General features: G+C 36.4%; 3 protein-coding genes and 1 non-coding gene across 9 annotated transcripts; 3 read left to right on the top strand and 1 right to left on the bottom strand.

The window, feature by feature from the left end:
• Nucleotides 1-1,668: 1,668 nt before the first annotated feature.
• LOC105139754 (protein DEFECTIVE IN MERISTEM SILENCING 3-like) lies at nucleotides 1,669-7,710 on the top strand. Its single transcript, XM_011046327.1, has 8 exons — nucleotides 1,669-1,867; nucleotides 3,169-3,285; nucleotides 3,708-3,822; nucleotides 4,260-4,497; nucleotides 4,862-5,053; nucleotides 5,138-5,458; nucleotides 6,561-6,786; nucleotides 7,274-7,710. The coding sequence occupies exons 1-8, from the start codon at nucleotides 1,841-1,843 to the stop codon at nucleotides 7,298-7,300; spliced, it is 1,263 nt and encodes a 420-aa protein (XP_011044629.1). The 5' UTR covers nucleotides 1,669-1,840; the 3' UTR covers nucleotides 7,301-7,710.
• Nucleotides 2,675-11,858, top strand: LOC105139755 (uncharacterized). 3 transcript variants are annotated; one of them, XM_011046330.1, is made up of 2 exons: nucleotides 2,675-2,685; nucleotides 11,321-11,858. In XM_011046330.1, the coding sequence occupies exon 2, from the start codon at nucleotides 11,341-11,343 to the stop codon at nucleotides 11,722-11,724; it is 384 nt and encodes a 127-aa protein (XP_011044632.1). In that variant the 5' UTR covers nucleotides 2,675-2,685; nucleotides 11,321-11,340; the 3' UTR covers nucleotides 11,725-11,858. The 3 variants fall into 3 exon arrangements, with proteins under 3 accessions (XP_011044632.1, XP_011044630.1, XP_011044631.1); XM_011046328.1 differs by lacking the exon at nucleotides 2,675-2,685 and adding an exon at nucleotides 8,717-8,837; XM_011046329.1 differs by lacking the exon at nucleotides 2,675-2,685 and adding an exon at nucleotides 8,864-8,895.
• Nucleotides 11,859-12,788: 930 nt separating this feature from the next.
• On the bottom strand, nucleotides 12,789-12,860 carry TRNAQ-CUG (transfer RNA glutamine (anticodon CUG)). The gene has a single exon. It is a non-coding gene; the product is annotated as a tRNA-Gln (tRNA).
• An 841-nt stretch (nucleotides 12,861-13,701) lies between these two features.
• LOC105139757 (uncharacterized) lies at nucleotides 13,702-26,200 on the top strand. Of its 4 annotated transcripts, none has more exons than XM_011046331.1 (13): nucleotides 13,708-18,080; nucleotides 18,766-18,893; nucleotides 19,114-19,213; nucleotides 19,322-19,454; nucleotides 19,555-19,618; nucleotides 19,867-20,644; nucleotides 22,221-22,547; nucleotides 23,133-23,726; nucleotides 23,816-23,888; nucleotides 23,969-24,054; nucleotides 24,412-24,531; nucleotides 25,002-25,097; nucleotides 25,647-26,200. In XM_011046331.1, the coding sequence occupies exons 1-12, from the start codon at nucleotides 14,022-14,024 to the stop codon at nucleotides 25,095-25,097; spliced, it is 6,558 nt and encodes a 2,185-aa protein (XP_011044633.1). In that variant the 5' UTR covers nucleotides 13,708-14,021; the 3' UTR covers nucleotides 25,647-26,200. The 4 variants fall into 4 exon arrangements, with proteins under 4 accessions (XP_011044637.1, XP_011044635.1, XP_011044633.1 ...); XM_011046332.1 differs by lacking the exon at nucleotides 25,647-26,200 and having other exon boundaries at nucleotides 13,708-17,437; nucleotides 17,573-18,080; nucleotides 25,002-25,360; XM_011046333.1 differs by lacking the exons at nucleotides 25,002-25,097; nucleotides 25,647-26,200 and having other exon boundaries at nucleotides 13,707-18,080; nucleotides 23,943-24,054; nucleotides 24,412-24,502.
• The last annotated feature ends 1,090 nt before the right edge of the window (nucleotides 26,201-27,290 follow it).

Here is a 27,290-nt window from a genome sequence, read left to right as displayed (position 1 = left end):
GACATTAGATCTTTATTGTTTTGATTTATATTTATTTCTTTAATTTTAAATGATTATGAATTTTACATAGTGATTTTTTTGGTGTTTTCCTTCTATAAAGTCGTATAAACCATGTCCTTAATTTTAATGATCAACCTGATTTAACTTTGATATTTTTTATAGTTGTTTTTTAACATTAATTATTTTTTAATTTTATCGTTTGATTACTGGGCTTTGAGTTTTATTTTTTATTTTATTTTTTTATGTGGTTATTTTTATCTTATATTCCAGGTCTCGAGTTTGTTGGGTCAATCCAAATTAATTAAAAAAAATTGGTGTCCTTTATTTTTTTTATTTCGTCCTTCGACATTATAAGTTATTGAGCCTTGAGTTTTGTAATTTTTTCACATTTCATTTTTAGGTTTATCACAGTCTCATATCACAGGTCTCAATTTTTTTGATTTTTTTTTATCATTTAAAATTACATTGCTAGGCCTTAAACTTTGTGATTTTTCTATTTTTTTAATAGGATCATCCAAGGTTGTGGGTCAGTCAAATTAACTTCGATTGACTTGAATTTTTTCTTGACATTTGTTTTTATTTTACTTCAATCTTTTCTTCTAGGTTTTTTTTAAATGTTTTTTTTTATCTCTTTTTCATATCACAAGTCACAAACTAGTAAAAAATAACTTGGTTTAACTCATTTTTTTCTATATCTTTTTTTTTAAATTTTATTTTTTCACAGTAGATTGGTAGCCGTTGGGCCTTGAGCTTTATGATTTTTCTGTTTTTGTTTTGTGGGATTTTAGTTAAGTTAATTTAAGTTTACTTAATCTTGTTTTTAATTTTTTTATTGATTTAACTTCAGTATTTTTTGTAGGTGTTTCTTAAATAGTTTTTTTTTTTTTTTAATTTTAATTTCATATCACGAGTAGTGAGTTGTCGAGCACGCTTGGGTTGACTTTGATTGTTTTCTTTTATGTTTATTTTTTTTTAATTTGTTTTTAATTTTATATTTTGATTTTAAATTGCTGGGCATGAGACTTTATTATTATCATTCATGTGAGGTTATCTTCATATGTTATCCTAAGTTATTGATTAGAAAAACTAATTTATCTTGATTTGAGTTATTATTATCTAAATATTTTTTTATGTTAAAAAAAATTTACCGGAAGTGTTTGCCACCTATACAGTGAAAACTAAAAAAAGAAGAGTAAACGGTCTTCTTTACGATATGAAAACTTAAAGGAAAGCCCTGAAGTTTTCATTTCCGAAATTTGAGCATGACTGGACCATGGCCCCCCAAATTTTGGTAATGAAAACTTTGGATTAATATTGATTGGGCCAATGTGGCCCTGATGAAATACAAACTCGAGGGAAGCCCGAATGACAGGCCCATGGCCTACGAATGAGCAAAAGTATACCCCCGAAATAGACTCTTGGTGGTTGCATTCCATTGGGCTACATCAACTCTATAAATTCGAACCTTTTTTTAATATTTAAACTAGCTGTGCGTGTCTGACGTGTTGATTCGAGATTCGACCAATTCAGATGCTGGATCGGTCAAGATTGAAGAAAAAATAGAAAAAAAAACAAGGATGACTCAGTCGAAAATCCTGGTTGACCCACTGAGCTGATTGAACTAGGTCTGCTCGGTCAAAACCCGACCCTCTTAAAACCATTTGATGTTCTAACCGATTAACGGCTGAAAATGCGTTAGTAAATGAGATTGTGCGTGCTATAGCCACAACCAAAAAGATTCCGAATAAATATAAATAAAAACCCTAGAGAGAGAGAGAAAAATAGAAAGGAGAACACAGACAGAGAGTGACTGAGTCGTCAGAGCTCTACTCAGCAAAAAATGTTTCAACCCAGCAACCATTCTCAGGTCTGCTTCACTTCTCGAATTCTGTTTGTTTCCCTTGAAAATGTAGGAAAGTTAAACAAAGTTCTTACCTTTCTTATTTCTCAGTGTAAATTTCCTTTTTTTTCCTTATCTTTTTGCTACATTTTCTTGGAAACCAAACAGGAACCTAATCAAGGTTTCTGCTCATGCATGAGCATGTTTTGGTGGTTTGAGCAATTTGAAGGTCGAAAAAGACAATCCTGTTGTATTATATTAGTCTTCTCTTTGTCGCTATTTTCTTTTTACTAGTTTCTTCAGTGGAAAGAAGAACCCTTTACCGGGAGACCAGAAAAGCTTAAAAATTATGAAAGAGAGCCCATTTACTAGTATTATTGAAAGAAGCTATTAAGAGCGATTTTTCTGAATTTTGTTACGACGGTGGGATTTGTTTGTTAGGAGTGCGTTTATGTGGATATTTTACAATGTGGGTCTTGGCTGGTTTTTAATACACAGTTTCTGGTGAAATTCTAGCTTGGTTGAATTTTATTTAATTAATCTATCAACGTGGGATTGCCTGCTTCTCAATTGTAGTGTTATTTTTAATTTTTTTTGGTAGTGCGAACTTGAATCTGTGTTTTCGAGGGTGTTTCGCAGAGCAAGGCGGCATTATAAGAAATTCAAGTGGGTTTGTTGTTGTTTTTGTTGTTGGTTAGTGCTACGTTATATTTTACCAAGAACATACTGAGAACTTACTGGGTGGGGGGAAAAATTGTATAAATTTGGAACAAGAAAATTCATTTAGGTTGGGGGAAGTTTTTGTAGGACGAGAGGAGTAGAAAGTAAATGAATGTTACTCTCATGTCATAATCCCTGTAAAGAAGATTGCTGTTGCCTAGGTATGCTACTTATTTAACCTTCATATAATTGTAGTACTGTTGTGGAAATTGAGAGGAGCTAAAGCTTTTTCAGTGTTTAATTGTATATTATCATTTTACTCTTCCCCATTCTGAAGTTTAATCAGTCCAGTGAGAAAATTCCAGTATTTTTTACCTTGACAATCTTTGTAGGAAATAGCTCAGTGGATTTATAAATGCTAGAATTGTAATTTCTTTAATTTACTTGATTGGAGAAAATGTTTTTGTCTTCCATCTTTCTTGTTCTTTAGAATGATGCATGTTAATGCCCCCACATTATGTATAGACAATCTTCCTATGAAGAAAACTAGCCTGCTCATGGGCAGCCTGTTCTGTCCTCTAATTTCTCACAATCTGTGCAAATACAATAAATTCCTCTTATTGTTGGTTGCAATTTTCACCAAGGCATCTTTTTTTTTTTTTTTTCAGGATGCATCACCGTCTGCATTAATGCAAGTGGATCCAAAAGAAACTAATATTGTTGTGAGGGATGAGATGCAAAATGGAAGATTCCCACAAGCCCAAACCATCCTCTACAATTCTAAGGTTCTTAAGTAAAATTTTATTCTGCTGTAATATTCTTGGCTACAGGTCTGCTAATGGAATTAGTAAACTAATTCTGGCAAAGAAGTAATGTTATTTATGAGTTTTAATTCTGGCTAAGGAGAAACGGTGATGTCATAATAGTTAGAGTGAAAGGATTGAAAAGATTCGTGATGATCATTACTATTAATGTATTGTGTACTCTTGGTTCAATTTTACTTGTGGTTAGGATCTGTCTACTGCTTGTGTATGTGCGTGTATGTAAGTATATACATTCATACATGTCTTACAAAAGGAAGGTTTCATGAAAAAGATGCAGAATTTTTTATGTTTTTTAAGCTCACTTGTATATATTTACAATTATTCAATCTTGATACTTTTAATTTGAGAATGGTCTATTTACTAACTTTGGAATGACCCTGCAGAAACTTCAAGAAGATTTGCATGTGCTAGGGATGAAAATCAAACATCATGAGGACAACATTAAGTTTCTGAAGAGTCACAAAAACAAATTAGATGATTCCATTCTTGATCTGCAAGGTATTCTTAATTTCTTATTTTCTACACACTCGTCATGGATTTTGAAATATAAAATCCTTCTTGGACTGTGGAAAGCTGGTGAAAAGGCTTAAAAAGTATCTATCACCACCACACTGCTAACCTGGATGAAAGTACTTCTGAGCATATACTTATCATTTCCATTTCAAAATTTAATCAATTTCTGAGTGTACGCTATAGATATTAGATTGAACAATAATACTTGCTTGGGGTTTTGAGTTCTCTGGTTAGCATGAGACCTGTGGGATCTGCCATTCTTGTGTTCTTATGTCATTTTTTTTTGGTTGCTGTGAACTCCAAAATTGTGCATACAGTCTACAGATATAATATTTTGGATATTGGCTCTCTATTTATCACTAGTCATACATTTATCCTTTTTTCTCTCATCACATTCTCTCTGCGGATGGTTTTTGTCCCAGTTACCCTTGGCAAATATCATTCTTCAACAATGCCAAATAATGAAAATGATGCCCATTACTCCAATCAGAGTGAGGATGAAACAATGGAACACATTCTACAGCATGAAAAATCTGCTGCGGGCATTTTGTGCCGGCTGAAAATGAGCCATGGCACTCAAATTTCACATCCGTCATTTACCAACGATGTGCTTGGTGTTGTTGCTACACTTGGCAAGGTAGATGATGATAACCTTGGCAGGTCAGTTTGAATCTACTTGCTATCTGTTATGCATGTTTATCAGGTTGCGAACTGTACACTGCTTACAGAATCACTATAGCTGAGGTTAATAAAAAAATGCCAAATATGAGTTCTCAGTATAATGAAAGAGAATCATCACCCATCATCTCAGAACAATCTGTAAGCTCCTGTTTTTATGCAGGAATTAGTATATTGTTTCTGTTCTTTGATTTAGAAGTTGAATTTAGGTTCTACAGAATTACAGGAGAAGCAATGCTGGTTGGGAGTTTAAATGGCATGAAAATTACCTCTCTGCTTGCTGATCTATCCTTAGAAATGTGCACAATGCTTGATTCATCTTTTTCCATGTTTAAAATGAATGTAGGCTTTTTTCCGAGTACTTGGGTGTGGAGACTATGCTGGCAATTGTCTGTAAGACATATGAAGGTGTAAAAGCTCTGGAAACATATGACAAGGAAGGCCAGATAAATAAAGACTCCGGCCTTCATGGCCTTGGTGCTTCTATTGGGAAGGAATTGGATGGTCGATTTCTTGTCTTTTGTCTTGAAAATCTAAGGCATGAATCTCAAGAGTCATCTTTTGTCAATCCAGTATTGTAGTCTGTAAAAATTCTGTTTTCAGTTCACTTTCCCTTTTGCAGACCCTATTGCGGTGAATTTGTGGTGGATGACCCACAAAGGAGGCTTGATCTCCTTAAGCCAAAATTACCTAACGGGGAGTGCCCACCTGGGTTTATTGGCTTTGCTGTAAATATGATCAACGTGGAATTCACAAACTTATTTTATCTCACAGGCAGCGGATATGGTCTTAGAGAGACTCTATTTTATAATCTGTTCTCCCGTCTACAAGTTTATAGAACAAGGGAAGACATGGTACTCGCTCTTCCTTGTATAAGTGATGGAGCCATTTCACTGGATGGAGGAATGATGAAGGGTACCGGTATATTTTCTCTAGGTAATCGGTAAGTGGTCCTGCTGTCATACCTGAATAGGCAATTTTATCTGATTGCATCTTATGGTGAATTTCATCATTTTACTCTCTTCACAATGGATCTTGGTAATATCAAGGGAACTCTTTTCTGGATTGTTGACATAGGATAAGATAGAAGAAATTGAAGCAGAAGTTATAGAAGAAAGGGAGAGGAAAATAAGAAAAACAAGATGAAAAGAAGGGGTGAAAACAATAGAAAAACCACAGGGAGAAAAAATTGTCTGTTAAATTCTCATTTTTCATTAGTCAGGTGTCCATAATGGCTGTTCTTTAAACGCAATATGTCAGCTCTTGTATATAACCACTCAACCGCAACTAGACCCACGCACACACAAAAAAATAAAAAATAAAATAGAAGAAACAGAAAATTAAAAGTCATAATTAAAACTAAAAAGATAAGTAATAAAAGAAAGAAGAGAACTGTATGACTAATATATAGGAAATAAAATAAAGGTCCTCAATATCATTAAAACTCTGAGGTAATCAATTATAATCCCATTATCTGTGGCTGGTTCCCCATGAATCATTCTGGATTATGAAATAACAATTGAATTTTGCTGTCTAAGCTGTAGAGTTTGGCTTATTATGTGGCCTTCAAAAGGTTAATTGATGATTTGTGGAAGCACCAATGTGTGCATGATGCTTCTACAGCTTTGTAAATTGTGGGGTCTTATCATTCCGGAACAAATCCATTCTTTTTAGTACTCGTGTCATTGGTATATTGTAGCTTTTAGGGCTCTCATTCTAATGTTTTGACGTTCTCTTAAATGAGATTAAATACATCACTAGTTTTAAACATGACTACTCTTTATTTAAAAGGGTGTTTCTTTGACTGAAAGTGACGTGCATGGAATCTTTATTTGGTTCTTTTTACTATCGATGCCAGGTGTGCTTGAACAGTAAACTTTAAGATTTTTTTTCATCATACACGATGCATAATTCAACTGGATGACCTTTTCTGCCGCATCCAAGCTTTGTGTTTTAGATTTGTTATTGTACATTTGTCTTTGGTTAATATGAATGAACACTCATTTTCTGCAATATACTTTTTCTGGAACTTGTATGCTCTATAGGAATAATGTGGATGTAAGATTTCCAAAATTGTCTGTGACGTCAACCCTGCCTGACAACTACATTGACACTGAGAAGCAGCTCAAGGAGACCAAATGGAAAAGGGAAAAAATGCTGGAGGATATAAAGAGAGAACAAGCATTATTGGATACTGCAAGGCAAAGTTTTGAGAGAAAGAAGGAAGAGTTTGTTAAATTTCTGGCTCAAAGCTCAGCATATGCAAGTCAGGTAATAATTTGAACATGTCTTATCATCCAAAATTTGACAGTCTACATATCACTCGGTTGTATTTAGATGCTCTGATTTTGTGTGTGCATGTGTCGCCGAATGTGCAGCCACACGGCTGGGTAAGATATAAAGTTTAAACCAAAAATGTGCTATTTAATGTCAAGCTCTAGTTGCACTTTGAAATGGCCCCCCAGGAAAGCGAGAAAAAAAAATGATAGTTGCTTTTTAGGGGAACAAATAATGAAACTAATATTTTCACTTCACTCTATTATTTTAATGAAATTACAATTATTCGACTGATAAAAGTAGGACATTAATCATCTTCTATTGCATTGTCTTCTATCTATATTGAAAACAGTTGAATGAACTTCCAAGGCAATGATCATGCGTTCATGTTCATAGTTTAGGTCCTTTTTACAAGGAAAATGTTAATGTTGAGTAGTTGTGTTTAATAAATCTGAAATATGGTCTTCAATGGAATCAACAGATGCAGACAGGATTTACACCAAGATAACTTTTTAGTTGAAGAAAGTTCAAGCCTCGTGGAGGAAATGGGATGGCCTTCAGTCTGAACATGTTCTGGAGCTCTGTTCGGATCAAACATTTTCCCTCCTATTTCTGGGCAAAGAATATCTTGACTGTTCGGTCATGAAGTTTTTGATTCACTAAGAGCAATTGCCTCTGCAAATTCTGTTGTGCTGGATCACTAGTAATTGAGAGTCACTACCAATCTCTTGTTTGTTCATAGGAAAATCCCAGCACACGATTGTCCATGGGATGCAGATCCTTGTACTAGGAAAAGTTGCAATCAGCATTAACTTGTATTGGTCTCTTACTGGTAGATGTCTGTTTTATATCATCCAAGTTGTATGTACATGTTCATAATAATGCAGTTTAGGTCATTTGCCCATCAAAGGCTGCTAATCCTCTATTGTTTCTTGTCTCTTTCTAGTCCCCCTTTTTGACCCCACCCCCAACCCCCCAAAAAAAAAAAAAGGGAACAAAAGGTTGATATGGTCCCATTATGAAGTGCTTCTTGTTTCTTGACTTGTGATGCTTCTTTTGCCTTGTAAACAACACAATTTATGCTTTAATCTTCTCATGTTTCAAGCATATATCCTTGGATATGCCTCAGATTCAATAGTCCTCTGTTCACACATTTTTGTCTCCTCCAAATCTGAGATATCAGTGATGACCGGAGATGCTACGAAAAATGCTACAACTTCCAAGCCAAAAATCTCCAATTTTAGTTGAGATTATTGTAGCAAGTTAGAGGACAATAATTTGTGTTTGTCTATTTTATGTGATTTAACTCATTTATAATTTAAATTAATAACTTCAAAAATATTTTAAACACAATAATTTGATTTAATAAATGGATTCCAAATTCGCTGTTATATGCCTTGTACCAAAGTAAATAAAAAAAATAGCTTGTCGCACTGCCTACTTTCTCTATTTTTAGCTGATTTGGAAATAGATTTGAAAATAAATAAATAAATTTATGATAAAAAAAACTATTACGGTCAATATAATAATAAAAAAAGGGGCAAATGACCTTCCAATTATAACAACCAATTAAATATTTCCTCTTTACCATTTTTATTGGCCTTTATCGGTTTTGAAAATTAAAAAAAATAAATATGTAAACTATTTTTAATTGATTTTGATGATTAAAATTTTTAAAAATTAAGGTTTAAGAATATTAGAATTTTAATATATTATAACTATTTAAAATTTTTTAATTGATTCTATGGGCTAAAATTTTCAAAAATTAAGTCTTAAAAAATATTAGAATTTTAATATTATATATATATATATATTTTTTTTTTTTACTTTTTATCTAATAGAAAATTAAAGAAAACAATAAGTCAAAGACATGTTAAATTGACAAAATTGAAAAAACACCCAGAGTTCAATTCCGGGCACGTGTCTATAACAGCTTAGCCCTAAACATTGAAGCGAGGCCGTATGTAGCAGAACCACATCATCTCTGTCTAACTCCAAGAAAAAAGCTTTGAGGTCAGGGACAGTCACTTCGCTGTTACTTCTTTGTAAGTATCCCACTCCCTCTCGCTCTCTCTACTGATTGAATTTTGAATCTCTTATGAGGTTATTGACATGGATTTTATCTCTTCTAAAATGGGTTTGCTTTATATTTTTGTTATTGCTTTGATTTAGTTGCTTCTTCTGATTTTCTTTCTCAGTTCCATGTTTTCCCGTTTTCTGGAAATGAAAACTAGAGAATTGATAGAGCTAGTAATTTGAAGTGAACTCATTTCACCCTTGTGTAGTGGAAAGGAATGGGATTTCTTGTATACAAGGATCGAAAATATATTTTCGAATTGAAATTTTTGATTTTTTTAATTTTTATTACTGGCTATGGGACAAAGTCTTGTCTTGGGTATTGAGTTTGATTTATGTATTGTTACCTAGGTAAAGTAGGCACAAACTACATTACAAGTTTGGTGATATTGATGTCTTAATCCTAAATGAAGTTTGTTTTTTGAGAGTAGTTGTAGTTACAAGGGAGAATTTGTACAGCTGGAAATTATTAGTTATTTTAGTCATTGTTGACAGAAATTTTATGATGGCAGTTGCTTGCATTTTGCCAAATGTAATTAATAAATGGTTAATCCATGTTTTGGGGCAGCCTCTTCTAGACTGAATTAAAAAGCATGTGTTTTTTGCTTTTGTGAGGTGTGGTTTGTGTTTTAAGAGGATTGTACCTTTCAAAAAAGCTAATCACACCTCTAAGCCAAACACACACTAAAGATCTTCATGTTGTTTACCTCAATCGCATGCTTATGTAAAGTGCTATCTGGGATGAGAGTGATGTTTGGCAGTTAACTTAATTCCGTGTTTAAGTACAAGTGTCGATTTAGGATTACAGATGGACTGGTTCTTGGAAGATTTTACCGGAGAATATTTGGTTCCCTGATGGAAATTGCACAATTTTTCTCTTGCTCTTCGTTGCGTTGTTTTCCTTAATTGTGATTTATTTTCACTCTGTTCTATTGCTGAGGAAACAAAACAAAGGAAAAGGAAATGAAATGGAAGTTTTTTTTAAAACCACAATTAATATTCTACTTTACTGAATTTTGGAATTGCGTTGTTATCACTTTTGAAATGGGTGTGATATTTCTTTTTCTTTCTAATGTGGATTTAGCATTTTAGCTGATGATTTATTAATTTTTTGTTGTTAGTTCCAAGTTTTTTGGTTTTCTGAAAAGGAGAAGTGCAGATTTGATACAGCTGCTACTAAATGGTTTGAGGTGCATCCATGTCACTGTTTTGTGCTAGTAATTGCTTTTGTGTAGTTGTATTGGCCCATTAGAGTGATGCAATCCTAGTTGGGATAAAAGGAAAGTTGGAAGTTGAAATGCTGGAATTCATAGGAAGTAAGAACAAATACAAAAACTTTAGAGAGAAACTCTTCTCTAACAACTGAGATTACAAAATTATATTCAAGACTGACCAGGAATATAATGTAGAGCCTAATTTATAATGTTTCAACAGCTGTAAAAACCATCAACAATGGTACACACACACACACACACACACTGCTGCCATAACTTAGACATTGAAAGAGATTAAAGTCAGGATTTGTGGCTCAAAATCCAGCCACATTCAGCCCTCAAATCCTGCTGAAAATCAGCAAGGAAACCATAATTTTAGTCTACATTTTCAGCTGCTCACCATTCTAGATCTTGCTGGAAATCAGCAAGGAAACCAACAATTTAGTATACATTTCCAGCTGCATATCATAGAGGCACGGTTAAAAATAGGTTTTCTAGTATATGATTTCAGGCTTGAATCGTAATGGTGTTTTTTTTTAAACTTTCAATTGCTTTCTAGTATTTTTTAAAAGAAAGAAAGTGTTTTAGATAAATGCAACCATCTCATTACTTTCAATTGCTTATTCAGTATGAAATGAACTGGTTCTGTATTGGATTTGATTGGTGTAATTCGTCTTGCTTGGTTTGCCTTATGAGCTATATCTAATTGCCTAGGAAAAGTAGGTAAAACTGTATCAGATGTTGCTTGCTGATTTTTTGATACTATATGAGCTTTTTTTTTTTTTTGGAACTTCTTGTTGTTGCATGGAAATATAGATTCTTGTTCATCTTGTAGTTAAAATAATCATTGTTGATAGAAACTTTAGTATGGATGTTGTTTGGCTCCTGCTAGTATCAATGGCCAATCCATCTGTTGTCACAGCTGCTGCTTCTAGGCCGAGCTAAAAATCTTTTTTTTCTTGATGAAGTGATACCTATTGTTCACCTCAATTGCATTTGTGTACTTCTTTAAATATCTAGTTGGTATGAGAATGAAATTTGAGGGAAAAACTACTTGTCTGATTACAAGCAATGATTTGAGATTTGATGAATAAACTGATTCGTGGAACTTTACCAGAGAGACTTCAGTTGCCTTGTGGATTCTCCACAAGTTTTGTCCTGTCCCTTTTTTCATTTCTGCATCTTAGAGTAATGTATATATCCATTGCAGTAACAAATGTTTCTTCTTTCTGTGGCAGTAAGCTATCGAACCTGAAGAATGGCAAGCAAAGCTGTGAAAACTGTGGCAAAGGCAGTTGCAGAGTACCAGTATCCATGGAAAGAGAAGTTGGCAAAGCACAAGAATGAGCTATCCAAAGGCGTGTGGGGTTACTGGAAACTCGGGGCCTGGACACCACTCCACATCAGCGCTCGCCGACGAGCTAGACTTCGCAAGGAAGTCCTCCTTGCAGGGGAAGACTGGCCATATGACCCAGAGAGGAAAGAAATGAGAACCAAGATGAAGGGACACAAGTGTGATAGAATTGCTGCAGAGAGACGGGCAAAGACTGCCAAACTGATGGAGCAAATGCCTGAAATGTTGCTGGCATATAAGAAACGAAGGTGGGAGAAGAAGATGAAGGAAGAAGACAAAAACAAATAAACACTTTCCGTTCGACCATTGTTTCTCAAATTGCTTTTGTAGTAGCTGTTCCAAAAAAATCGCCTTCGTATTGGAGCTTTTTCATCTCCTGAAAGAATGTTAGTGAAACTTACATCAACTCTGTATTGCTTCAATGTTATTCCGTTGTTTATGGAAACTAAATAGAATGTTTTTTTTTCCTGTATAAACTAATGGAGAATGCATTGAATTCTCTCCTTGTAGAGCATAATCGAAATGCACCGAAGCTTCCTTAGCTTCTCAGGTTGGAATGGGAACGCTTCGTGTTTTTAAAAATTTTAAAAATATTTTTTTTGTTTAAAATATTTTTTTACGTCTTTAAATTATTTTAATATATTAATATTAAAAATAGTTTTTTTATTTTAATACATTTTTAAACAATCATTACTGTTACATTTTTAAACAAGTTATTTTGGCAGATTATGATGCTTAAGATATCAAAACATCATGCCGCAGGACAAGTCATTGAAGTGTCCGCTTGGGAATGTTTTTCAAAAGACAGTTATTAAAGTTTCCGTTTGAGAATGCTTTTTAAAAGTATTTTTAAATTTTTTTGAATTAATATATTTTTAATATTTTTTAATTATTTTAATATATTAATCTCTACTTGTTCGCATTTTAACTACTTTTTTGGGTTAGGTTAGTGTCCATGTGTTTCAATAAATTTTATTTTTTTATTTTAAATTATATTTTTATTGGAGTTTCATCAAATTTTGATTTTTTTGACTTTAAATTATTTTTTTATTTTTATATTGTTTTAATATATTAATATTAAAAATAATTTTTTAAAAATAAAAAATATATTTTTTTTTAAATAAAACTATTAATTTTTTAAATAGCTTTTTTCATTGCAATATATATGGTAAAAACATAATCATATTTATATTATTTAAAATATTATTTTACCAATTCAACTCTCCTAATTCATCAAGCTGGCGTGGGTCAGGATTCTCTAATACAGGTTTTATCAATTCAACTCTCCTAATTCATCAAGCTTGCGTGGGTCAGGATTCTCTAATACAGGTTGGAAAAGAAAGAGAAAATGAAGGTTCCACCGAGACTTGAACTCGGGTTACTGGATTCAGAGTCCAATGTCCTGACCACTAGACCATGGAACCATCTTGCATCGTTCTCTCCCAAATTTATATTTAGATTTATCTGCATGAAAAAGTCCCGCTGACTAGTAGAGCTTATTGTGGGTGGTCAATCCATCCCACATGATTTGTGCAGATACAACAAACTAGTACTCTCAATGGCATTCACTGAGTCAGTCACTGACCAACCAAGGATTGCCATGTGGGGCAGCATAGCTTGACTTGTAGACTAGGGGCTTGGCTCTTGTTGTGTTTTCTTTCACAACTAGTTCGAAGGTTAACTTTTTCGAATCAGACCGGTTTGGGCACATCAAAGTGAGTCTAGTCAGGTTAATTTCAAATATTTTATTTTTATTTATTTTTTATTCAAAACAATAAATCCATGTTCCTTCGGAGAACACTAACTAATCACAAATGAAAACCTGAATCTTAAAATAAAATGAAAAAGCTCATATGCTCCTACTTCATGCTCTCGTCTCTTTCCTGTTTGTTTGGAGAATCATATAGGGCCTTGTGCAGGGTTCACTTTCCTTTTGAAGGAGTAACAGAGAAGAAAGATCTAATCCCATGAGCATTTTTTAAGAGAAGATGATCAATTTTACTCCAAAACATCGTCAAGCATTAAATTAATTTTGAAACCCACCTTGCAAAAATGTAGAGATCACCTCATCCTTCCTTTTACGCTCTTTTCTCCAATAAAATCACATCCCTTTTCCATTTTAAGAATCCGTTTAGTGTTATGAAAACCATTAATTTTTTTTAAATGTTTATTATTTGAAAATATGTTGAAGTAATATTTTTTATTTTTTAAAATATATATGCAAATAAGCTATTTTCATGGTAAGAAATAAAAAGTATCATAAGGAATGAAGTAGCGCCGAGTCTTTCTCTTGTGCTAGTGTTACCAAACAGCAACCTTGTCTACTCCTTGTCCCGGCCTTCATTTGTCACACTGTGAGAAACTAGACAGCGAAAACACGGATACCGCTTTGCCAAAACAGTTGGACACACAGGTCTTTTATTATTACCTGTTACTTGCTTTTCAGTACTGATAGGAACAGGCTCCTACAGGAGGGCGTTACTTTTGTCAATTTCAATTTTCAAATGAAAGCAGTAAAGACCCTTGATTTTCTGTAACTTGCAAGATTCGGTTTTTTGATTTTATTGTCTCTCAAAGAATGAGAAATGGTTGATGATGATGATGGGCACAACAGGTGTTCAAGAAGTGCAGGCAAGTGGAGGTGTAAGGAGAGAGCTTTTAGTGGCAAAACGTATTGTGAAAAACACCATCTTTATTCAGTGGAGAGGGGTTTGAAGAGAAGCATGGAGGAGAAGAGTGGAAATGGAGGTGGGGTTGAAGTGGGTTCTCAGAGAAAGAAGAGACAGAGGGAGGGAAGTGAAGAGGATTCAGGTATTTTGGTGGGAGAGAAGGAACAGAAGGTCAGTGATCATGTGGGTTTTGGAGATCAAGGGGTTCATGACTGGTTTAGTGTAGGGAACTCAGATGTTTTGGAGTGGTTTGATGATGTAGGTGCTGGCAATGATGGTGAAAGTTTTCAACTTTGGCAAAATGAAGCTACTGCACGTGGGAATAATGGGCAGGTTCTTGGTGGTGAAGGGTTTCAAGATAGTTTTGGTGGAGAATGTGGTGGTACAGAGGTTTTGGGTCTGGATGGTAAGGTTTTTCAGGTCTGGGATGGTGAAGGATTTCGATTGGGTGAGTCTGGTCTGGGTGCTAGTGAAAATGGTGTTGTGGGTCTAGGTGATCAAGGGGCCGCAGACCTATTTTGTCAAGTTAGTGCTGCTAATGTTGGGAATGTGGGCGTGGGTTCTAGTGGTGGAGGAATACACGGGGTATTTGGTGAAGTCAATGGGAAAAATGGTGATATAACCCTCTCTGGTGAAAGCATGGAGGGACTATTTGGTGAATGTAAAAATGGAGGTATGGCTGCTAGTGGTGAAGGCGTTCAATGCTGGTGTGGTGAAGCTGGGTGTGCTAGTATTGACGGTGAGGGAATTCAGGGCCTTTTCGGTGAAAGTGCTTGTGAAAACGGGGGTGAAGGGATTGAAAGTGGATGTCATAGGAATGGAGGTGAAGATGATGTTGAAGATGATGGGAAAACGAACAAGAGGGAAATTTTTGGTGTTGAAGCAGTTGGTATTGATGATTCGAGTGAGTTTGGCGGTGACGACAAGGTTGGAGCTGAGGTTTCTCCAGTGAAACGCAAGCGAGGGCGACCAAAGGGTTTAACGAAGAAGAAGAATGATCCTCGATGTCAAGTAAAACTTGGCCTAGGTGGTGATAATATGATCGGAAATGGTAGTGACGTTGGGATGATTGAAATGGAAATGTTCAGTGAAACCAGTGGTGTCAATGGAGAAGGAAATGAGAATAACCCAGTGGAGGATAAGCAAATCCTTGGTGCTGGAGAATGTATTGAGAGATCAGTTGGAAATGAGATTGTGCGGCCAAAGGCAAAGCGTGGCCGACCAAAAGGTTCAGGGAAGAAGCAAAAAGATGTTGCACCTGAAGAAAAACAGTGCTTGCCTGGTGATTTTCTGGGCAATAACAATGCTGGCATTGAGTCTGTTACCCTGGCAACATTGGAGAATGGGAGGACTCCTCTTCTATGCGCAGAGGACGATGAAACTCCTGTTGAAGCTACTGCTGGTAACAAGGGTGGAACTGAGACTGTCACACCAAAAAGGCGTGGGAGACCAAAGGGATCAAAAAATAAGAATAATGGAGGCACTGCAGGCGAGAATCAAGCAATGACTGGTGAAACCAAGGGTTGTATTGGTAGTGTTATATGGACTACGATACTAATGGGTGTGGAGAGTGAGACTACTATTGCAGGGGCAGAGGACAGAGAAATTCCTGGTGAAGGCACTTGTGCTAATGGGATAGTAGAGGAGATCATCGCATCAAAGAAGCGTGGCAGACCAAAGGGTTCAAAAAAGGTGGAAAACCTTGCTGTAGATAATCGAGAAATGCCCGGTGAAACTAAGGATACAACTGACTGTGACAGTAGGACTACTAGATCAATACAGTTGGAGAGTGAGAGGACTACACTTGAAGGTGCAAAGGACAAAGAATTGCCTGATGAAGTCACTGGTGGTAAAGGGATCATCACACCAAATAGGCGTGGCAGACCCAAGGGTTCAAAGAATAAGAAGAAGGAAAATCTTGCCAGTGGTGAAGCTAAGGTGAGTGTTGATAGTTGTGATAAGACTAATTTATCAAGGGTTTTGTGGAATGAGAGGATTACTCTTTTAGATGAAGAAGAAAATGGAGGCAGTCATGAATTGCCCCGTGGTATTGTGGGTTATAATGAAAGTTGTGATAACAAAGTCAGGCTTGCAGGTTGTGTGAATGACATGACTACTTGTTTTGGGGAAAATGATGGGGCAATGGCTGATGATAATATTGACAGTAGTTTTGGAGTGAATGATGAAAGCAAACCTAAGCGTAAGCGAGGGCGACCGAAGGACTCGAAAAATAAGCAAAAATCTCTTGCTGGTGACAGGCAACAATTTCCCAGTGATATCATGGTTAGCAATGATGGGGCTGATAATAAAGTTAGGTTGATGGGTTTTGAGAACTGGACGACTGCTACTTTTGATGGATATAAAGCTTTGTGTAGTCACGCCACTATTGAAGGTGCTGACAACAAAGCTAGTCTTATAGATTTAGGGAATGGGATGGCTGCTCTTGTGGGTGAAAAAGCTAGGAAATTGCCTAGTGAGGCCACTGGTGTTAGTGGAGATGGTCAGGAAATCATAAAGCCTAGTCTTGACCAAAGAATGGGCTCCAAGAACAAGCCAAAAAATCCAGCAGGTGATAGTTGGGAATTACCTAGTGACATTGTGGATAGAAATGGAGATGCGGGCAATGTAATCAGGGAGGTGGTTTTAGAGAATAGGGTGGTCGCTTCTTCATGTGAAGGACATCGGGTATTCTCTGTTGAGGTCACTGGCCATAGCAGAGAGGGTAATGAAATTAGAAAGCCTAGGCCACGCGGCCGACCAAAGGGCTCAGTGAAGAAAAACAATCTTGCTGGTGGTCACCAGGAATTGCCTGGGGAAGTTATGAGTGGTAATGATGGCAAGGACACAGTTAGTCTGATGGGTTCAGAGAATAGGATGACTGCTCTTTTAGGCGAAGAGTACTGGGTATTGCCTGGTGTGGCCACTGGCCATAGTGGAGAGGCGAATGATAATATAAAGTCTAGGCGTGGTCGTGGTCGACCAAAGGGCTCAGGGAACAAGAAGAAAAATCTTGCAGGTGGTAATCAGAAATTGGCTGGTGAAGTTATGTATGGTAATGATGGTGAGAATGCTGTTAGGTCGACGGGTTTAGGGAATGGGATGACCGCTCTTATTGGAGAAAAACATAGAGCACTGGCTGGTGAGGCCACTGGCCATAGTGAAGAGGGGGAAATTCCTAAGCGTAAGCCAGGCCGTCCAAAGGGGTCAAAGAACAAGAAAACTCTTGCACGTTGTAATCAGGGATTGCCTGGGGAAACCATGCACGGTAATGATGCTGGTGAGAAAACAATGAGGCTAACTAGTATAGATAATGGTTGGGAAGCTCCTTTAGGCAAGGAAGTTAAGTTGGTGCCTTGTGAGGTCAATGGTGTTAGTAGAGATGGAAATGATACCATGAAGACAGATGTTAAGCATCACCAACCTGGGAGTCTGAAAATAAGGAAGGAGGGTGACGGAAATGAGGAAATCCAGTGCAAAATCAAGTGTAAAAGTGATGGTGAGGATATTATTATTTGTCTAGCAGGTTCTGAGAGTGAAGGGAGCATGCTTGAAGGTGAGGAAGATAGGATAATAGCAACTGAAGCTGCTGGTGGTAATGAAGCTGGCACTGCGAATCCCCAGTCTAAGATTGAGTGTGCTCAACCTGAAGCTTCAAATAGAAAGAAGCTAAGTATTGCTGCTAAAGAAGAAGAGAGGCAGAATGGAGAATTTACAGGCAAAGATGATGGTGAAAGTAAAAGGCCAAACAATAAGCAAGTCAGACGAAAAGTCTTAAAGAGTAAGAGAACTATTCTGTTAGCGAAATCTTTTGACCGTATATTGAGGCAGAAGTATGGAATGAAGAAGGAAAGTAGGGAAGATTTGGGAATGGACAGGGATATTCTGGTTGAGCAAACTGGTCACTCAAGCAATATTAAGAAGAGGCCTAGGGGAAGGCCACCAAAGCACAACCGATCAGAAAATTCAAATTTACTCGTGAGTTCTTCCAAATTCATGTTCCATAAGCTATTTGAAATGGATATATTAGCTACCAGATATTTGGCCACTAGGAAAATGCTTGGTGAGGCTGCCAAATTATATTCAAGCTATTTGAAATGCTTGATGAAACATTGGCCTTCGTTATTTATAGTTGAAGTGAAATGTAAAGGACCAAGTTGTGAAATACAGAATAGCATTGGAATTAGTAATGATATATCTGGTAATAAAATTTGCATTCTGCATTTTCATTTTAGTGTTGTATGGACTGACTTCTTTTATGGAGTAGAAGTTCATAGGCTCTAACTTGGAATCAGAGAGCTCCAATATGAATGTTGAAGTCTGTTTTAAAGAGTGCCTAAATTTTTCTGCACAGAATTAAATTGCTAGTTTCTAAAATGTTGCACGCAGAACCTTCTTAAGCAGATTTTACATACTATAAAGAACTGAAAGCACCTAAATATAATAGCAGCAGCTTTAATTCTAGCCTTATACCAATGTTCTATTTTCTGTTCTCATCTGTGGTTTGTTGCATGTGGGATTTCTAAAGATTCTGAAGTTATGTCCCGAGGAGTATCACAGTTTAAAATTTCTATTTTTTTTGTTAATGTGAAATTACAGTGTACCAACATTGTGATCCTTGAAGGATTTAGATTGGCCCATTCTAACGAGGTTTATGTATCAGGGTGCCAACAAGAAAAACGAACAGAAGACCTTGATGTGCCACCAATGCTGCAGGAATAATAGGAGTGGTGTTATTATTTGTTCTAATTGCAAAAGAAAGCGCTATTGCTATGAGTGCCTTGCGAAGTGGTAATGGGGTTTTTTCCCTCACAGCCCTTTCACTCATAAACAGGACAGTTGAAAAAATTGATGTTTGAAGTATTTTTTATGTTCAAGAAGTTACTTCTTCTAGTTAACATTAGAATTTAGTTTGAAACAGTTCAAAATAGAAGTGAATTGCTTTTTTGTTCATTTAATCCCATTTAACTCTTGGTTTGCAATTTAAATTTGATTTTGAAATAATGTTTAGGTACCCTAAGAGAACACACGAGGAGATAGAGATTGCATGCCCATTTTGTCGTGGTAATTGCAATTGCAGAGTATGCCTCAAGGAAGATGTAGTTGTGCTCGTGAGTGCCTTTTGTTTCTCTCTTCTTTAAGTTTTCTTCATTTTGTCTCTGTTGCTGTACTTCTACTTTTAGATTTTCATGATGCCAAATGATATGTGGTTTTGACAGGCTGGTGATGATAAAGCTGATGCAAATGCCAAATTGCAAAAGCTTCTTTACCTGCTACACAAGACTTTACCTCTCCTCAGGCATATTCAAAGGGAACAGAACTCTGAAATATATGTAGACTCCAGGATCCATGGTATTACATTTTGATGCAGTTATTGGTTTGTAAAGTTGAGTCTTGCTATACAAATGGATGGTCCAAGTTGCTTAATGGCGTGTTTGTTCTGGTTTTGTAGGTAGCCACTTAACAGAAGAGCATGTAACAAAATCTTTACTTGACGATGATGATCGAGTATATTGGTATTGTCTCATCCTCCCATATATTGCAACTGGAACTTGAGCCATTTATGAATTGAACTTCTGCTTTCTTCATAGTGTATTTTATTTGCTAGGTTTAACATTATTGCTAGGATAGGACATCACCACCATCTATTTTATCTTTAGCATCTTAAAGTTCACTGATAGCAGCAGAACTCAAGCAATTTGTGTCTTTTATCTATATTCTCTGTGTTAAAGTTTGTAACTACTTAATTATTCTTGTTGAACAGTGACAATTGCAGTACATCTATTGTTAATTTCCACAGAAGCTGTCCCAATCCTGATTGTTCCTATGATCTCTGTCTCACTTGTTGTTCGGAACTCAGAATAGGATTCAAGCCTGGAGGTAATGAAGCAGAATCTTGTCACCAACGATTTTTTGAAAGAGTAGATAGTCAAGGTGCACTTGTTCATGACCAGATAAATGAAAATGGAAAAGGAGTTGGTTGCAAGACTCAAGTGTCTGATTTGGAAAGTAAGTGCACAGCTGATATGTCATGCAAGTTTCCTGATTGGAGAGCAGAGAGTGATGGAAGGATTCCTTGTCCTCCTAAAGAACTGGGAGGCTGTGGTACCGAGATACTCACCTTGAGACGTATCTTTGATGCTAACTTTGTTGAAGAGATGATTAAGAGTGCAGAGGAACTTACTCTTAACTATCAGTCCCTAGATATTAGACTTTGTGAAGAATGCTATCTGTGCCATCCTACCAGTTCCACTGAAAATGGATCTAAAGATTTTGCAGTGAGGAAAGCAGCTCATAGGGAGAACAGTGATGATAACTTTCTGTACTGCCCAAATGCACTTCAGTTGTGTGATGATGACTTTGAACATTTTCAATTGCATTGGATGAGAGGTGAACCTGTTATAGTTAGACATGCACTTGAAAGGACTTCTGGTCTGAGCTGGGAACCAATGGTCATGTGGAGGGCTTTTAAAGGTGCAGAAAAGATTATAAAAGAGGAAGCACACAGGGTTAAAGCCATTGATTGCCTGGATTGGTGTGAGGTAGGGGTTCCTTATTTGCATGTTGAAGTTGCATTTTCTGCTTTTGCAATTGTTGGTTTTGCTTATTAATGACCTTTTCCTCATTGCAATGCCTAGTGAGTTCCTTTAGCGTAATCTGCTACCATGTTTGATCTTCATTTTGTGTATTGTTCTAACAGACATGCCTTTATGGATTATCAGAAAGATAACTTTCAATCCACAGCTTCTTAGTTCAATATTACTAAGTTTGATGGGAAAACCATCTGCAATTTTAAGTTTGCTGAGTAAGTTAGGTTGAGCATTGTTAAAAGGTTTATTATAATTGCATCCACCATCCCTCTTTTACCTCACTTCACATTGACCATCAATTTCCCCTGAAATTCAAATTTTGGGGAATTTTCATTTGGTAGTCGGTAACAATAATGGTGGGGAAAGAAACAAGAGGGGTGCTCTGTAATTAAACAGACTTCAGGACTGATTGATGTAATTTAACATGTGAGATTGTTACAATCTTACAAAATTCTTTCATTGCTAAAACAGTTCGAGCTAGTAATGCACTTTGCTGAATGCTACTTGAAGAAAACTTGGAGGGACTCCCTATCTTATTCTAAACAGTCCATCAGATATGCCAACACCCCCCCCCCCCCCCCCCCTCCATTTCAATGATTAAGAACTAGATCAGGATTGGAGGAAACTATTTTTTGCAATGCAGTTTCTGTTGCATTTGTTAATCATTTGGGTTAAATGCATTAGAGTGATTTTTGCACGACAGAATTTGCATGGACCCCCACACGATTTTCACCCCCCCCCCCCCCCCTCCTCACGTCCATTTCAATGATTAAGAACTAGATCAGGATTGGAGGAAACTATTTTTTGCAATGCAGTTTCTGTTGCATTTGTTAATCATTTGGGTTAAATGCATTAGAGTGATTTTTGCACGACAGAATTTGCATGGAAAGGGTGCTTGAAAAATCCAGGCATTAAATTGGTGGCCCCACTTATATATCTCAGCAAGTGTCATTGTACAATTTCTGTCATGTATACTGGCATTGCCCAATGAACTAACATTTGGATAGTTTTTGGGGTTTTTTTCTTCTTCTTCAGAATCCCAATTAAGAGTCTATTGCATGTAGCTTAGAGTGGTAGGTTCACTTTGGGCTTCGACTAATTAAGATTTTCTTGAGATCTCAATTTTTTTTTCCTGTTTGAAGAAAACGGTGTTGGTAGCAGTATGCACTCATGATTTATATATACTCCTGTGGCATTAACATTTTGGTAAAAAAAAATAAAAAATGAAGAGTTTTATGGCAGCACAGAAGTTCAATTTCAATCTGTGAAGTATCCTTTTATGGGCCATTGTGGATAAGGACAATTCTCCGGAACACATACCATGCTAATGGAATTTATTTCTACGTTCCATGTCATAACAGGTCCCTTTGCAGGAGCACTTTCATGAGTGTTCATTGACCAATGTTACTAGCTGTTCTGACAGACAGTTGGGTCATATGTTCACCTAAAACGTAATTGTTCTAAATAATGAAAAATTGTTAATTATAGCATATGGAGTATAATATGTAATTAACTCTTGATAGTGCAGGTTCAGGTTAATATTTTCCAGTTTTTCAAGGGCTATTTAGAGGGTCGTAGATATAGGAATGGTTGGCCAGAGATGCTGAAGCTGAAGGATTGGCCCCCATCAAATTTCTTTGAAGAATGTTTGCCGAGGCATGGTGCTGAGTATGTTTCTATGCTCCCCTTCAGTGAGTATACCCATCCAAAATCTGGCATTCTGAATATGGCTACAAAGCTTCCTGCTGTTTTGAAGCCAGACTTGGGGCCTAAAACTTACATAGCATATGGATTTGTGGAAGAACTTGGTAGAGGTGATTCAGTGACGAAACTGCATTGTGACATGTCTGACGCGGTATGCAACGCTTCTGTCCAATAACTTGTACTTGATGTTTATGTTTAAGGTGTTTCTGCATATGTTCCATCTTCCCAGTTTTGCATGCTATGAACAATCAAGGGTTTTTACATGTGTGCTTTAGATTTGCATTCCCAACTTGTGTTCACTGAATTTTCCTGTTTGGAAGCGATTGCAATGTTGGATTGCAGGGTGCAGCAATCATAGATGCCAGAATACCTGATGCATTTTTCATAGTGCTTTTTCATATATAGATTTTTTCAAATGAGGTTTCGTATGCCTCCTTTGGATTAGCATTTCATGCTCATGTTTATTGACGTGTGTTCATTTGTGTGTGTTTTTTTCTGTTTGGAACGAATGGTAATGCTAGATTGTGGGATGTTCCAATCATAGCTGCTATACCTGATGTATTTTTTCAGAATATTTTTCACATCAAGATTTTCTCTGTCTACACACTTGGCTTTTTCTTTAATGTAGATTACTGATCAAGGTCTTTGACCATGATATTTCATGCAGACTCTTTATGTGAATAGTCTGTGCCACTTAATGTCATAAATTCATACTGTCTAATGAATTTGCATCTAGGTCAATATACTTACTCATATGACAGAAGTGAAAGTTCCTCGATGGCAAAGCAAAATTATAAAAAAAATACAAAAGCAACATGAAGCTGAAGATATGAATCTGGTTTGTGGTGGGATACAGAAAGTGACTCGTAAACCTGGAAGGAAGCCACGAAAAAGACAGTGGAAAGTTGAGAAAATGGATCCTGAATTACCTAAAAAAGATGAAAATATTGAGAGTGACTCCTCACTAGAGCGGTTGTATGTCCAGGAACAGAAACTGGAAGAACAAAAAAGCGTGTGCCAAGAGTTGGGGGAATTTTATGGCATTGTGTGTGGGATAAGATGTTCTTCAACTAAATCTGAGGTGACTGCTGATACCAATTTGCAGCCAGTTGCAAACATGAATGCAAGAGTGCAAAAATATGATACAAGCTCCGCTGATTTAAATGGAAGTGTGAACAGAGATTGTATTGAAGGCAACCACACCTCAGAACTTGTATATGGTGGTGCTGTTTGGGACATTTTCCGTCGGCAGGATGTGCCCAAGTTAATTGAATACTTGAAGAGGCATCAGAAAGAATTTCGCCATGTCAGTAGCCTGCCTGTAAATACTGTATGTATCTTTGTTTGCTACGGTAATCATAACTAATACTATTTCCATTGACATCATTTTATTAATTTCATGTGCTGCACTTGCTTCAGGTTATTCATCCCATCCATGACCAAACCTTTTATCTAAGTGAGAAACACAAAAGACAGCTGAAGGAGGAGTTCAGTAAGAAACTATTTTTCTGAATTAGCTGTTTAGTTATACAAAGGAGTCTTCAAGATTGTGGAACCGTATCTTCTTTGCAGATGTTGAACCTTGGACATTTGAGCAGCACCTTGGTGAGGCTGTTTTCATACCTGCAGGATGTCCTCATCAAGTGAGGAATAGACAGGTTGTGCTCCTTTTGCATTAAGCGTTTGTATTTATGATGATGAATATTTTTAGCTTCCCTTATTGGATATCTTTTTTAATAGTCCAGTGATTGTATATGTTAGGTTTCAAGTCAAAATCATAAACAGTGACATGTAGTCGCAGACTTATGAGCTTATCTATATATTACTAAAATTGATATGGATTTGCATTTTTAAATTTGAACACTCAAAATTAATAGATAGAGGAAAGATTACAACCTGTAATGTGAAAGTCACATAGGATGTTTTCAGCATCTTTGGTCAGGCTATACTGAATGTTTTGATCTAGATTTTGTTGCATGCATGGCTAACATCACCGTACACTTGCTTTTTCCCAGTCATGCATAAAAGTGGCCCTTGATTTTGTATCCCCTGAGAATGTTCAAGAATGCATTCGCTTGACAGAGGAGTTTCGTTTGCTTCCAAAGACCCACAGAGCCAAGGAAGACAAATTGGAGGTGAATTTCCCTGATGTAGTTATGCAACCTCCTTAAAATGCATGCGACAGTTGGTTTTCATTCTTTTTCTATCTCAAAAGCGTTGTATGATTATAAAAGCTTAGGTCAGATGTTTTCTCCATGCTTTTGAATCCTTGATTAACATGGATGGTTAGCTTAGATGTTTGTTAAATAAGCATATTTTGTCATATAGATAAATATGCATGCCTTGGGCTGGGAAAATAATCAAAGCTTTAAATGCTCTACTCCACCTCCTGCATGCAGTTCCATGTATGCTTTGCTAAATTGACTTTTAGCTGCATATGTTTTATTCAATATTGCATACCTTTTGTCATCCTTCTCAAAAGAGATTGCTACTAAGTTGCATTTCATAATGGAAGCTTATCAATGCCATGCATGTGAATTTATGAATTATGTGTCCAATTTAAATGAGTTTTCTTCACTCCAAAAATACTTTCCCATTTTTGTAGGTGAAAAAGATGGCACTATATGCTGCCAGCGCTGCTGTAACTGAAGCCAAAAATCTGACTTCTTGGGTAACTGAAGCCAAAAATCTGACTTCTTGAGTAAGACCAGTTTTGCCATAGGCCTCATTAACTGTTGCCAATCCTTTTCTTGTTTTCTTGCTGGGAAGCCTTGATTTGGGAGATCAATATGTTTTGTAGATGTCTTTCTTGCTTTTTCCATTTGTCTGCTGTAGTGAAATAAAGTTTGCAGGTTTCTTAAGGTCATGGGAGTTGCGAACTTTGATGTAAATTGAACCCGCTTTGACATTTTAAAATCTGACAGATTTAGGATCATACAGTAGAGAGATATCCTATTACAGTTACCCTAATAACCATGATAAAGTCAATTTAGTACATTGAAGCACAACACTACTAATGCAAAAAAATCTATGTAAAATGGTGGTATTTTGGAAAGGTGCTATGTAGTCTCAAAAAAGGAAAATGATATGCAGAAGATATAGATGACTCTTACTAAGCTATATAATATGGTTCTTCCATCGTTGGATGGCTTTCATAGTGTGATCAAGACTGCAGTTCTTATGCTACGGTAGTTGAACATTCAAGGTGCCAGTTTAAATTTATCATCAAGTTATTTGTATTTTCCAAAAGGGGGAGGGGGACACCATTGAAGCTGAAGTTCAAAAAACCTCCAACTGAAGAGAATGAAGAGACGTGGCTGCCTTAACAGAATAAACGAAGGCACCAAGCCAAGGTTATGGAATTGAGCACTGAGATAAGAGAGAGGAGGTTATTACACATCAGCTACAGAGTCCAAGACCTTCCAAACACAGACCTAGCATGGTTATATTAGTATAGTGACAAAATAGTGATAAAGAGTCATCATATAACGTTGTTCATGATCTTTTTTGATGATGCAAGTGAAATTTTAACAAAAAACACAGACCCAGCATTTCGAGGATGGCTTGATGCTGCAGTAGTAACGCCTGTTTTGATGCGTGTGAATATATCATCAGGTGGTTGCCACTTTTTCCTCATCAACTATAATGATATGTATTTTTTATAGTTGTGTGCTGGTTCTGTCCATTTCATCAAATACAAACATGAAAGCCCAAGAGCTTCATTTTAAATGAAGGTTGCTTTGTGCAATTACTCTAATCTAATGCAGAAGATGATAGTTGTGGTATGTGTAATTCCCTTTCTTCTTCGGGTTTGTTTGTCTTCGCCGTTTCAAAGTGGGTGTTTATTTCATTCCAATCATAGTTTCAAACGCGACATTACCACAGCACCTCCTTTTTTGTGTGGTTGAACTGTAGGTCCGAAGGACCAATTCCTAAATCCCCACCCCATCCATAAGATCTGAGCTTGAAAATTGTAATCTCGAGGTGGAAACCTCGAGTCTTAACGTAAGGTTTAAATGAGTTTCGGTTACTTGAACTACATGCATTTTGCTAGCCTACTTTTGCTGCTTTGCTTATTGTTCAAACTTAAAACAGAAGGTCTTGATATTTTAGAAAACTTGAGGAAACGATTCTTGTATTAGATAAAGACTAAGTTTGCCAGTATTAACATTGCCAGTAGTAACATGTCTACTTAATAGTGTTGAAATATCATAACCAATGGAGCTTCACTGAAATGCTGGCCATGAAAACAGGACTTGACCTCTGTTTCGTCCTAAAGTCTTGTGAACTGTGATCGCATGGAATACAATCCACGGTTGGACTTGGACAGGGGACGTAATGAAATGCTTTTCGAAAGTAAATGTTCGTTTTTTCGACAGCTAAAAGCCTAAAACAGCCAAACAGTTATGAGGAACAATAAAGCTTAAAACCCAGCCTCTGAAAATGCCAAAGCCAACCTGCAAATTGTCTCCTGAGTTCTAGGTAGTAAACCCCTTAAAATGCCCATGACCTTATTCAGCGAGCTCAGCCCTTAAATTGTCTTCAGAGTAGCACTTTTTCTTTAGTTTATGGCCATAGAATCCTTTAAATAGCTTTTATACACCGAACTTAAGTCCATCTTTTGGATACTGTAAAAAACAAGCCATCTATCACTTCAATGGTTTGAACCCTAGTGCTCAAGAGGGAGGGGGCATCCCTCTTATCACCGAGGCATTATCTCCTCTAGTTCTTTCTAGTGGCATATATACTTCATTTTCTATTCTTTTTTCATCTTCCCAGTTCCCACTCTAGCTTAGCTCATGAACACCTCTATAAAACACGCTCAAGACTCCGCAAAGGATTTAGTGAATGAATTCAAAATGATACTGCTTCAATTTTTTTTTAAAATTAAAAT

This window comes from Populus euphratica, unplaced genomic scaffold, assembly GCF_000495115.2.
Source record: "Populus euphratica unplaced genomic scaffold, PopEup_1.0 scaffold97.1, whole genome shotgun sequence".
NCBI classification, from domain to species: domain Eukaryota; kingdom Viridiplantae; phylum Streptophyta; class Magnoliopsida; order Malpighiales; family Salicaceae; genus Populus; species Populus euphratica.
The sequence above is the reverse complement of the archived record's forward strand: the minus strand, read 5'-3'. Positions and strand labels throughout refer to the sequence as shown.